The sequence below is a fragment of the Xyrauchen texanus genome, chromosome 35 (genome assembly GCF_025860055.1).
Source record: "Xyrauchen texanus isolate HMW12.3.18 chromosome 35, RBS_HiC_50CHRs, whole genome shotgun sequence".
NCBI lineage: Eukaryota > Metazoa > Chordata > Actinopteri > Cypriniformes > Catostomidae > Xyrauchen > Xyrauchen texanus.
The window spans coordinates 21,910,144-21,924,001 of record NC_068310.1 but is presented as its reverse complement, the minus strand read 5'-3'; the positions used below and the strand labels follow the sequence as shown (position 1 = coordinate 21,924,001).

The window sequence follows — 13,858 nt, the reverse complement described above, 5'->3', positions numbered from 1 at the left end:
AAGTGAAAGCAAGTGGAGGGCCCACTGGGCTTGAGGCCAGCCAGTGGTGGTGGCTGAGTGTTTAAAGAGGCCCACTCCTCTGGGTCGTCCTTAGGGCCCATCTTCAGCAGGAAGGTGTGCAGCTTCATCGCTGCCTCTTGGGTAGTGGCAGAGGATTCGCCAACCCTCAGAATAGGCCAGAAGGAGCTCCTGGAAACATCGGTCCTGGGCTAGCAGGGATTTGTGATGGGTCTCATGGATGCTAGCCAGAGCGTGGATGACTTCGCCCAGTGGTGAGGTGTCCATGGCGACCAGTCTTCTTCCTTCGATGTCCCGGGTTTCGGCACCAGTGTATGGATTCCAAAAGGAAGGAAGCGAGTTGGCAGTCCAGGTAAATCGGCTTTTATACAACCGTTCAGAATATAGGCTTTTCAGCTTCATAAACAAAGAGCAGGCTTATCAGCTTCAGAAACACTAAACAGGCTTTTCAGCTTCACAAACACTAAACAGAATTTACAGATACAGAAGTGGCTTTTCAGCTTCACACAACTCTCTTTCTCTCTCACTGGCGTTCTCGGAGGCCTTTTCAAGCCCATCTCCGTCGTCACTGTAACGAGAAACAGATGTTATGCATCATTAATCACCAGTTGATGGCCCTTACCGCTTAGGGTTTTGGATATCACGAGTTGGAATATATTTGCACTTCATCATCATCGTCTTTGTCATTGCCAGTGCCAGCAACATTGTTACAACTATCAAGAAAGTGATACATATATTGAACTGAATAAATTTTAGCCCTACCTTCAACGGTATGCTGTGTCTGTGCACTTGAAACATTACTCTCACCCAAAGTACTCTTGATATCTTCATAACCCTTGTCAGAATCCTCAACTGTAAATATGCACTCAATTCTTGAGAGCCTTCATCTTACAAACTTTGACTACCCATTCCATCAATGTTTGTTGTGGTTTCAGTAGGGTGCACCTGCCTTTCCTCACTAAGCGAGTCACGCACATTCTCTAACAGCACTTCACAGGGGCCTGGCTCTAATTGAGGAACCATGTCCCTTTCACTCTGCCCAGCAGTCACCTGAACTGCCTCTACGGAGACCTCTTTTGAGTTGTTTGACACCGCACTCTCCTCATGCGAGATACTCTGTGCGGTATCTTCAATAATTGGCAGCATCTGTGATGGTGCAACGGCCATATTTAACTCAGTGCCACTCGCCTCGCTACTACTCCACATCAACAGCGGCAGCCATATTAATAATGTTCATTCCAGCTCTTATGGGGCAGGTCTGCTGAACATGCCAGAACTCTCCACACACAAAACATCTCATTGTCTCTGTACTGATGAAAATAGTATAATCCCTACCTTCAATTACTGTTGTGTTCGAGTCCACCTTAGTCAAGTCCGAGTAAATTCAGAGTCCTTAAACAATCGGGTCCGAGTTGAGTCCGAGTCCAAAAGGGGATGAGTTGGACTCAAGACCAAGTCATAACAGGCAGAGTCCGAGTCCGAATTAATCTGTATTTTAAATTGTAACAAAAACACCTCTCGTATACATTTTGCCTTTCATAAATACAATTTATGATTAGTATCATGCTGAACAAACTTCAAAGTGGTTTCAGAATGAAAGCATAGCTTTAGGTGTATGAAGACAAAACTGTCCTTCAACCCACTTCTTATTGTGTTATGTTGATATTTAAATTATTTGTTGCCTTTCCCCTCCACTCAAACATAGACTAAAGAATGTGAAAGCTGAGGTTTTTTTTCTATTTCATTTTAATTTTGTCCATTCAATTTAATTTAGTTCTATTTAAAATTATCCCTATCAAAGAAATAATAGTATATACTGACATTCCTTTCTGAATCTTTTTTCTCTATCTGTCGACTGATTTGGGAAAATACAGTATTGAGTATATTGATTATATGAGTCAACACAGTATTACTACAGCACTCAATGAGAATTTACAACTCACAATTTGACTGTAAATGCTACATCCTAAAACATTGGAACAGCCCACTGATAATTTTAGGGCCATGTCATCACAGAAATTATTTTCTAGTTAAATTGCGGGAAATCGCACAATGCAGGGAAGTTCTGCTGTTCCTGTACTGAAATCCCTGATGTGTCCTTGTGTGTCTCAAAGCTGCTGCCGCAGAAGATAAAATTTATATACTAAAAATTATAATAATTTATATTTTCTTGAGCGGCAGCCACGTTGGTCTTCAATCAGTCTTAAATCTTCAAATACCAACCAAAGGAAATTTCACTGAGCTCTTCTTTAACTGCAAAAACATGGAGAATAATAATTTTGAGTCATAAATTTAACAGAATTGTCCTTCAAAATTGTCAAAGATGTAGGCTAAAAAAAGATGTGCATATGTCACCTGGTGGTTTAATATAATAATTTTTTTTTATAAATAAATAAGTACATTTATTTTATAGTCTATAATGAAATTATAAACAAAAAATGTCACTGCTCAAAATATCCTAATATTTCATTGTGCACGGTTGAATGTTGTGACTATTAAAAAGTATTGGTTGACTGATGAGTGTGACTATGCACATGCGTGTGTGTGTGTGTTTGCTTAAACAGTGAAACAACGCTATGAATTCAGGGGCTAATACAGCTGCATGCAGACAGAGATGTGTTCATTAATTTCTCTTTTGTTATTTATTTATTTTATTGCATCACAAATGTCATGGACTAGGTTGGAGTTTTTCATTTTTGACAAATGGCGGTATATTTGAAAGAACAACTTTCTTCTTTGGACTTGACAAAGGCAGAACGGGCACAAATGAGTTTTTGATTGTTAAACCACACTCAATCAAAATGTTCACCATTTAATTTTCACTCAGAAAAACACTATGGACTTATTCATACGAGATGTGGACCTGATATTTGCTCCGCTGATCGCACAGCTCACAGCTCTCACAATGTTCCACAGAGACGGAGGCATCACGCATGCATTGACAGCCATGCCTAACAGTCATCCTTGAAAATTCACCCATGCTTGTCTCCATTTCCCCATACACACTGACCAAAAGTTAGCCTAAATGGTCTGACAACTTCACTCAGATATCAGCAACTTATCTTAAACTCAACTAAGGAAACAGAAAAATATAAAAAATTAGAAACTCACACAGAGAATCAAGGATGCTCTCACTCACACCAGCCAACTCCGCCACACTCGCGCATGTGCACAGAGAGAGAGAGAGAGAGAGAGAGAGAGAGAGGTGGGGATTTAAGCCACAAAAAAGACAAAACTATTTTTTTTACATTTACTCATCAAATGAGTGCAGGTGTCCAAAGCGGAAGACTTTCACTCATTAATACTCTGTATCTCTATATTGGGGACCATGAAAGGCAGTCAGCTTGGCTCAGGTCCGCCACAAAGCCTTTTGAGGTTTAATTAATGTTCTGTTTGTGGAATATGCAAATGTAAATACATTTATTTAAAAAAAAGCATGCTATAACATGTCATCTGTGAAAGCCTGAAAGGACCAAAACATTTACTTTGTCAGAAATAATTAAATAAAGCGGAAGATGTGAGCATAATTCCTCTTCACATGTTAATTTATGCATCTTTTGCAGAGGACTGGAAAACAATCCTAATGAGTCATAAAGGCTGATAGTGAGTATAGAAGAAATGAGGAAAAATGGACAGATGCAATCGACACTATAGTTAACTCATATGTGCTGCCAGGGAGTAGGACACACATAGAGATCAGAAGAAATGAGAGAGATATTTTTGTACCGATAAAATGTGTTTGAATTGTGAACCCTGCCAAAACAGCCCTGGATACACTTCCCATGTGCATAATTAACACTCTGTACAGATACTTTTGTGTTTTTTTTCTATAAAGCCTTTTTTAAAAAGCTGCTTTAAGAACTTGGGTTTAATGCATTTGTGGTTTGAAGTGGATAATTAAGGAGAAAGCATACTTCGGTTCTCCATGTGTCGCTACGTCTAGTGCACAGTGCGCGTGGCGCAAATTGCGTCAACAGCACAGTACGCACAGACTGTCGGTTTGCAGCCCTGCATTTCTAGACATACAGACAGTCAGCATCTCTGCACGTCGACAGCACAGGCCTCTGCCAATGAGTGTACTAAAGAGTATCACAAAACATTTGTATTGAGCATGCGTTGAATGAGTCAAAATGAGCTCTGAGTCTAAAGAGAATATTTTGAAAGGCTAGATCTTTCTACTATGATGTAATGATATTGAGATGTAACAGCATACAGAAAAAATGGTGTCGACAGACGCACTGGCGCGTCCTACTGGAGGGCGTTTTTGCCCCCCGATGACGCATTACCTATTCTGCCCCGCTGCGAAGCCCCGCCGGTATGTCAAAAATAATCGTCCCCTTAGTGCCCCTAGCACGGAGCTTGGATGCGTGGCTCTCGCTTACCAATCCATCACACTGGCTGGCCAGGACCATTCGACTCGGTTATGCAATTCAGTTGGGGGGCGTCCGCTTTACTGCAGTACACAGCTGGCACACAGCTGGCCCGCAGGGTTGCGCAAGTACGCATTTCCCCCAGTGAGCCTGCTTGCAAAGGTGCTGTGCAAGGTCAGGGAGGACGGGGAACAAGTAATTCTAGTGGCTCCCTATTGGCCCACTCGGACTTGGTTCTCGGATCTCATATTTTCACGACAGCCCCTCCCTGGCAAATCCCCCTGAGGAAGGACCTTCTTTCTCAGGGATGGGGCACACTCTGGCATCCGCACCCAGACCTCTGGAACCTCCACGTCTGACCCCTGGACAGGATGCGTAAGATCTAGCTGATCTGCCACCTGCTGTCATAGACACAATCAACCAAGACAGAGCCCCTTCTACCAGGCAACTTTACACCCTGAAGTGGCGCTTGTTCGCAAATTGGTGTTCTTCCCGGGCTGAAGACACACAAAGGTGCGTAGTTAGGTCAGTGCCTTCAATCCTGCAGGAGAGGTTGGAGGGGAGGCTGTCCCCCTCAACCTTGAAGGTGTATGTAGCTGCTATTGCGGCCCACCACGACACAGTAGACGGCAAGTCTTTGGGTAACCACGACTTAATTATCAGGTTCCAAAGAGGCGCCCGGAGGTTAAATCCCTCCTGGCCGAGCCTGTTCCCCTCCTGGGATCTCTCAGTGGTCCTCTTGGGCCTTCAGAGACCCCCCTTCGAGCTGCTAGAATCAGTCGGACTCAGGGCCCTGTCCTTGAAGACGGCACTCCTGATCGCGCACACATCCATCAAAAGGGTCGGGGACCTGCAAGCGTTCTCTGTCAGCGACACCTGCCTGGAGTTTGGTCCGGCAGACCCTCACGTTATCCTAAGACCGCGACCGGGCTATGTGCCCAAGGTTCCTACCACTCCCTTCAGGGACCGGGTAGTGAACCTGCAAGCGCTGCCCTGGGAGGAGGCTGGCCCAGCCCCTTCGTTGCTGTGTCTGGTATGTGCTTTGCGTATCTACTTGGACCGCATGCAGAGCTTTAGACGTTCTGAGAAGCACTTTGTCTGCTTTGGTGGACAGCGTATTGGGAACGCTGTCTCCAAACAGAGGCTTTCCCACTGGGTAGTGGACACAATTACGTTGGCCACCCCCCCTTGCGGGTCCGAGCACACTCAACAAGAAGTGTTGCGTCCTCAGGGGTACTGGCCAGGGGCACCTCCCTAGCAGACATATGCAGAGCAGCGGGTTGGGCAACACCCAATACCTTTGCAAGATTTTACAATCTCAGGGTTGAGTAGGTTTTGTTCCGTGTTTTCTCAGGTCCGAGCCGGTAGAAGTCGGTACACGCTGACAAAATGACCGGGTGGACCGCATGCACATAGCGCCCTTTCGCTCCACTGAGGTAATACCGTGTGCTTTTACCCCAGGAGATCCCACGAACCCGGCTCCCTGGATACCTCCATGGGTATTCAACTTGCCTTGGGCAGTCCTCACGGATCCCCGGTCGCCGTGTTTGTAGCAACTCCTCCCTCCCAATGAGGTAGGATCTACCACCTTGCCATTCTCCACATGTGACCTAAAAGCCCATGTGATGTATTTCACCACTCTTTACCTCCCCCAGTCTGGGCAGGTGTGGTCTCCTCAGGGTCTTTCCCCCCTGAAAGAATAGGAAAACTGGGAAAGATCACCTTCCCCAATGAGTATGATAGCGTTAAGATGGCCTCAGCCGCTTTTAGTCTATGCCAGAATCATAGAGAGAGAAAAGGCGCGGCTGGCGCGGCCTACTCCCATGCTTGGCACATCGCCTTGTTCCCCCCTGTTGGGGTAAAGAACCAGAAGGCCATGACGATTTTATCGGGCATTGGGGAAGGGTACGTGCAGCCTGGCACAGCTGGTCGTTTTGGCACGTAAAATAACTGCCCGCTCCTCAGCGCATGGCGTGATTTAAATTGGACCCCTAGTGTCGCTTCTTCGACACAACGTCGAAGTGAGCGACAGACAGGGAACGTCTAGGTTATGGATGTAACCCCCATTCCCTGATGGAGGGACCGAGACGTTGTGTCCTCCCGGCCACATCGCTGAACCGAGCCACTGTTGCAGCCGAACTTCATTGTCGGCTCCTCAGAAAAATCCTAAATGAAACAGATGGATTTCCCTCCCTTTATACCCATATGTCCGGGGGCAAATTCTGTCTGACAATTTCTCATTGGCCTTTTCTCATAGATCAGAGATGCAAAAGGCTCTCAAGAGAGACCCCTAGTGTCACTTCTTTGACACAACGTCTCGTTCCCTCCATCAGGGAATGGAGGTTACATCCGTAACCTAGACGTTTTTACTGTATTTTGGATCAAATAAATGCAGCCTTGGTGAGCAGAAGAGACTTCTTTTAAACAGTAGTGTAGGTCTAAAATTAAGTAAAGTCTTTATGTAAAGAAAATGTATAGTCAGATTACTTTTAACTTAAAACTTGATTTTGATAATTAAGTCTCCTCACATTCATTCTCTATCTGTCACATTCCTCAGTGATAGGCCCAGGGAAGGGGTCTTTATCTCCAAAGGTGTGAATTACATCAATATTTGTGATAATTCACGCCTCCTCGCATATGACCTTTCTAACACTAAAAGTGTCTTACAAAATTAAATTACTATATTGTTTTGTATGAATGAGTGATCGGGGTGGTTTTCTTATAATTTTGTAGCAAAACCTCTAGGCTACAAGATCCAGTTCTCAAAAGGCTTGTGGACAAATGTTTAGTATGTGTTATATGGCCTTATTTCAATGACTTAAGAAATTCGTTTTTTTTCAAAAACCATGCATAAAAGTTATTTTCTAAAAAATACATACATGTACACACATGTTGCTTACATATTATTGTAGCCCAGTTTGTGCTGAATACAGTGTTATCAGACTTTAGCCATTAATGTGTTTAAGCAACTGAAAAAAAGCACAAATGTCAAGGCATGTCAAAAGTTCTCCAGGGCCCAAAACACCCTCAGACCCCAGAGGGTTAAGGCCCGAAATATACTCTACACAAGTATGTGAACATAAACTTTTCTATTTATTTTATTTTACATGTCCTTGCATTCCAATATGTGTCAGAATGCAAAATGAGTACAAGTATGCATTCTCAGCTTTACCACAAAGGGTTCTATAAATGTCTGTTTAACTAGCCACTGTCATGATGGTACATTTTGAAGACAGTTTGAAGAAAATCTGGTTGATCAAGTTATATTTTATAAACATATTCATAACTCTGTCTACACCATTAATAACAAATCTATTAATTTGGTTTAATGACACAATAAAAGTTACTCTAAGGTAAACAGAATGCCACCTTGAGCACTGAGGTTTGTGTATTTAATGGCACAAGACATTATAAGGTAACTCTCAGGTAAACTAAGTGGCCCTTTGAATCCTGAAATTTTTTGGTTTAGTGTGCATGCATCAAATGCATCCGAATGGGCTTGCAGTCAAAGGAGTATACTTTCTGGCACCGGAAAAAACGTACAATCTAGTCTTAAAGCTCAAAATTTACTTTACACAAGTATGTGAATGCATGCTTCATCTCACATGTTGTTTTCCAAAATGTGTCCAAACGCAATTCTGATTATGTGCATGCATTGCATTCGCAGCATTACCACAAGGGGCGATATAGTGAACTGTCTTGAATACTGAGGCTTGTATTTTTAATGGCATAGACATTTGAAGGTACTTCTGAGGTAAACATGAGTACTGAGGTTTGTTACTGCCTAAGTACACACCATAAGTATGAAACTGCACACTCTCAAGCTTTGGACAGATTTTCACATTTACGTTCTTGGGTATAGTATGTTTCCGGCCTTTCTGTCAGGGGTAGCAGATAGCACCTATCAGGGGGGGCTGCATGCATGCATCCATGCAAGCAGGTACTGGGGCAACAACAAGGTCAGGAATAGAGCATCAGGGGTCAGAAGGATTGGTCAACGACTCATTCAAACAAACACAGCACTTGGAAGAAGAAGAGCTCCATGACCTCATTTTCCCTATAAATAGCACCAAATGGACTGGAGCTGAAGGGAGGGCCACTCCAATTATGTAAAGAAACAGATACATAGACATAGAGGGTGACAGGTAGAGGTAGGAGAAAGACATCAAACCAGCCCTTTTAGGGCCACCTGAAGGAGACCAACAGGTCAGAATCCCCAACAAGAAAGGTCAGAGGTTGAACTCTTCCCCGCTTGCAACGAGTGGTGTATCCGTCAGCAGCCCTGAGCAGAAGTCACATGGAAAAAAGACAGACAGAGATACACACTGGAACAGAAAAAACACGGTTTAAAGACAGCCAAAAAGGACATGAAAAGAAAAATGGAAAGGGGGGCAGTTGAACATGGAAAGGCTGGTGTAGAAGACTGGCATTAGAGGGGTGAAGACATGAATGAAACATGAAGTCAAAGTTTCATTTGTCTTAGGAGCTGAAGGCAGAATGAGAGTGCATTGAAAATGAAAGAGAATGAGCACCTTCCACAAGTTTTACCCACCAAAACAAAAATTTAAATACACGCAAACAAGCAGAACAAAAAAAAGACATACAATTCTAATTAAAGATGTGGAACATCTGTACTGTGTGGGAGGCCAATCCAACAATTCCCCACGGTTCCACACTCACCACAGGGCCCTTGCTGTTTGATGGGGATGTCGGTCTTGGTCCGGCACTCTTGAAGTTTCCTCTCACAGTCGTTGGGATACATGTTGCCGTCTTTTCCGCACAGGGGTTTGTACGTGCCGTCGCATCGAATGGGGTCGCAGGAACACCGAAACTGTCCGTTTTCCAGCAAACACTGTGCGTTGAACTTACAGCCACTCGGACAGCCCCCTGGAGAATAAAAAAACATGTATGCAAGCTTCAACAATGTGGCAAATGAATGCTAATTTGTGTCGCGCTAATCAACACTGACTGGATACATCTCTCTCTCTCTCTCTCTCTCTCTCTCTCTCTCTCTCTCTCTCCCTCACTCACTCGCTCCATCAGACATCAGATATTGACTCACTAAGGGGTTTGAATTAATTACTATACGTGATTACTTAATCAATTATCTTTTTCCATTCAGATTGAGTTGAGGTGTTTTTACCCCATTCTAAATTATGTTTAAAGACCTTTTATAATTGTGTACAATCTGAGCTTGATTTATGTTTGATTATCTAACCTGTTTTTAAAGATGTGATACACATACTGATGAATGCAATATTTCTGGAGGTGGAGCTGGAAAGGAGCTGGAATCTCATGTACTTTAGTGTGCATGGTTTCATTCCAATCAACTAGGCCTATATGTTGTCATATAATGGTGATTCTTCAATTAGGGCAACTTTTCTGTCACTGGGATGATTTTCAAGTCATGTCAAGTCATGAATATTTTAAAGAAAAAACTATACTTTTTTAAATTAAAAGTTGACTGATTGCTACCTATCTAGCTTTGCTCAAGGCTTTTCCAACCTTTTCTATAAAAAGTAAAACATGTCATACCCATCAAACATCATTACAATAACACAGAGTATCAAAAATCCACACCATTGTATCAAATCGACTAGAAGGTTGATTTATAGATTTATAGGCCATTCTTTCCTGGACACCCTTTAACACAGATGTAACAGAGATAAACACAAAAATCCCCTCAAAACAACCAGTAACTAATTAGTTTGTTTCACTAACCTTATAAATTTGCATGTTCATTATTGTATGCAATCAGCTAAGAGAATCCACTAAAAATGTGTTGAACCATTTTTGTCAACGTATTATATCACAGCAGCCTCCCTGGAATTATTGGATTAAAGGATTATTGCATACATTTCAAACATCTGCTGATTAAGAACCACATTGAACCATATGGATCTCAAACCATCACTGCTCAAGAACAACCATAACAACAACAACAACAAACAATTGTGGTAAATCATGGCATCCTCTTATGTTATTACTTCCTGCATTTCATGTCACATGTTTATGATAGCTTCTTCCATCAGCAGTGATTGATTTACATCTGATAAATGTAAGGAATTAGTTGGGCTGATGGAGAAGGTTAATGAGATAGAGACACACATCTGAACGCTAGTGGAGGTCAGTTAGAAAGAGAAACCAGTAGATACTTTTTCAGATACTCACTCAGCAATTCAACACCACTCTCCCGTTCCTATTAGGGTTTCCAGTTGATTCTCCCAATTAGTAATGCACCCACTGAAAATCATTATGAAAGAGCCTCAATAACAGGAGAATCTATTGTAAGGAATGTGGAAGTAGAGACTCAAGCCACCATTGTTAAATGCATTTCCGGGGCTCTAGTGTCTGACATCAGATAAAATTTACAAGCGCTGGCTAATGCTAAATGTAAATTTTCTAAAATTTTACATTTCCTACCACTTCGACGTTGTGTCGAAGAAGCGACACTAGGGGTCCAATTTAAATCACGCCATGCGCTGAGGAGCGGGCAGTTATTTTACGTGCCAAAACGACCAGCTGTGCCAGGCTGCACGTACCCTTCCCCAATGCCCGATAAAATCGTCATGGCCTTCTGGTTCTTTACCCCCAACAGGGGGGAACAAGGCGATGTGCCAAGCATGGGAGTAGGCCGCGCCAGCCGCGCCTTTTCTCTCTCTATGATTCTGGCATAGACTAAAAGCGGCTGAGGCCATCTTAACGTTATCATACTCATTGGGGAAGGTGATCTTTCCCAGTTTTCCTATTCTTTCAGGGGGGAAAGACCCTGAGGAGACCACACCTGCCCAGACTGGGGGAGGTAAAGAGTGGTGAAGAAAATTTTTTCTAAAAGTTATTCATGTCGCCACTAATGTTGTCCGGCTTTGCCAGTCAAAGATCACTAAAGATAATGTTAAAGAGGTGTGTGAACTTGCAAAAATGATGTCAGACACTATAATATGCTCTGGCCCCCTCCCTGCTCATCTTGGTGATAGTGTCACTGAATAGCTGGATGTCTGAGTGTTGTCCGGAGAATAGATTAGGATTTTAAGACAATTGGAAGAGTTTTTGGGCAAGACCTGACCTGCTAAAGAGAGACGGGCTCAATCTCTTCACGGAAGGTGCCACTCTCCTCTCTAGTAATTTGGCTCATAGTCTTAATAGTGATAGTATTTGACTAACTGGGGCCAAGGTCAAAAAGCAGACAAACTAGCTAATCTGAACATCTGCCAGCTGCCAATATGGATGAACATATTAGTTTAAATGAATCTACTCCCCCAGGTTATTGTTATAAACACGAGCCTCGTCTGAAGGGTTAAGGATCTATGGGTTAACTCTATAATTTAGAGTTTTTGGTGTTGCTCAGAGGACAGAATCTACGTTTTTTGAACTAATAATTAGATTAGATTAGCTTCAACTTTATTGTAATTGCGCAGAGTACAAGTACAAAGACAACGAAATGCAGTTTGCGTCCAACCAGAAGTGCAAAAAAGCAGAAAAATGCAATGTGATAATCAAGTGTAGACAGGTGGTGCATAGGCAGGTACAGAAATATATTGCAGTGTTATAAGAGCAGAATAAATATGGCTATGTAATATGAGCAGTGTATGAGCAACACGTACAGATATGTGCAATGTAGTAGCAGTGACATTTAAAATAGTAGTAGAATAATATAGATATATGTAGTGTATTAGCAGAATATATAGTAAGAAAAACAGTAAATATGGATAATCTGTATGAACCATATAGATAGATATGTACAGTATGTACAGCTATGTGCAGTGTGGTAACATTATAAGAGCAGTAAGAATAAGTGTATGTACAGGATGAATAGTATGAAGAGTAGTATAATATGGCTATGTATAGGTGTAATTACAGTATGTACATTTAAATAAATAATAGAACAGAATGGGTGGAATAGGGTAGTGTCTGGGGGGTGGGGGGGGGGGGGGTAGTCAGTTGTCACCGGGATGCAGAGCTAGAGTTCAGCAGGGTGACAGCCGCAGGAAAGAAGCTTCCTACTGCAGAGCGATGACATCTCAGATCATTACCTCGTCTCTTGTTTGCTGCGATCAGCTAATGTCACTCAATCTACACCAGATTCACATTCAGGTAAAACTATTCTATCGACCACTAATGATAGATTCACTAATAATCTTCCAGAATTGCCTCACATACTCAGTAAGCCAAAAAGTCACAACTTTATGTAATAACATATGATATAAATACAGTCTTCTCTAGCACTCTTGCAATTAAAAAAAAAAAAAAAAAAATCCCCACACCATGGTAGAATGATCACACTCTTGATCTCAAGAGAGCAGATCGGAAAATGGAGCGCAAATGGAAGAATACAAAATTAGAGGTATTTTGCGGGGCATGGAAGGATAGCCAGGTCAGCATATTTTAGCAAACTCGTAGAAAATAACCACAACAATCCTAGGTGTTTATTCAGTACCATGGCTAAATTGGTTAGGAATAAAGCATCGACTGAACCAGATATTCCGTTGCAACACAATAGTAATGACTTCATGGATTTCTGAAGTAAATGTCCTCATAAGCAACTTCAATCCTTCGCTGCCATAAAAGTCAAAAGCCACAACATGCATGTTAGATCCAATACCAACTAAGATCTTAAAAGATGTATTCCCTATAATATCAGAACCTCTTCTTCATATTATTAACTCCTCGCAATGCTTAGGACATGTCCCAAGAAACTTTATAATGGCAGTTATCAAACTGATTATTAAGAAGCCACAGATTGATCCTACAGAATTGACTAATTACAGACCAATTTCAAATCTACCATTTATGTCGAAAATACTAGAAAAGGTAGTGTCCTTCCAACTATCTTAATTCCTACAAAGAAATGGTATTTATATGAACCATTTCAGTCAGGATTTAGGTCTCATCACGGTACAGAGACTGCACTTACAAATGACTTGTTCTTATCATCTGATCGCGGCTGCATTTCTCTTCTAGTGCTTTTAGATCTTGGTGCTGCCTTTGACATGATAGATCACAACAATCTCTTCAATAGGTTGGAGAATTATGCTGGCATGTGGAATAAGTTTCCACTATGCTGACAATACCCAACATTAATTTTCTTCCTAACCCACCCAAATTTCGAGTGTCTCAATGAAATAAAAGATTGGATGGCCATTGAGTAGAAGGAAATTTCCCTCTACTCAATTCCGAAAAAACAGAGGTATTAATTATTGGACAAAAATCCTCTAAAAATAAGTAGCTAAAATATAATATAATTTGACTTTCTATGGATGTACTCTTATGTTGTTGTGGCACCAGTGTAATGAGATAAAAAGGAAAGTAATCAAAGTTATGTTTAATTAATCAAAAAGACACAAATATAAATACATGCAGGGTAGCTGCCTGTAGTTCTCTCTCTCTCGAACTGCCGCCTGCGGTAAACTATATCCCTCTCGAGGGCTTTATTAGTGCGCAGCATCACGGCCCGGCCCTGCCCTCCACCC

The 13,858-nt window shown here is 42.1% G+C and overlaps 1 protein-coding gene across 6 annotated transcripts in view; it reads right to left on the bottom strand.

The window, feature by feature from the left end:
• LOC127629228 (agrin-like) overlaps positions 1-13,858 on the bottom strand; it is a 393,795-nt gene that overhangs the window by 110,980 nt on the left and 268,957 nt on the right. For all 6 annotated transcript variants that reach the window (XM_052106358.1, XM_052106359.1, XM_052106360.1 and 3 more), the window contains one exon: positions 9,069-9,275. In XM_052106358.1, coding sequence (XP_051962318.1) covers positions 9,069-9,275 — 207 coding nt within the window. The remainder of the gene's footprint in view (positions 1-9,068; positions 9,276-13,858) is intronic.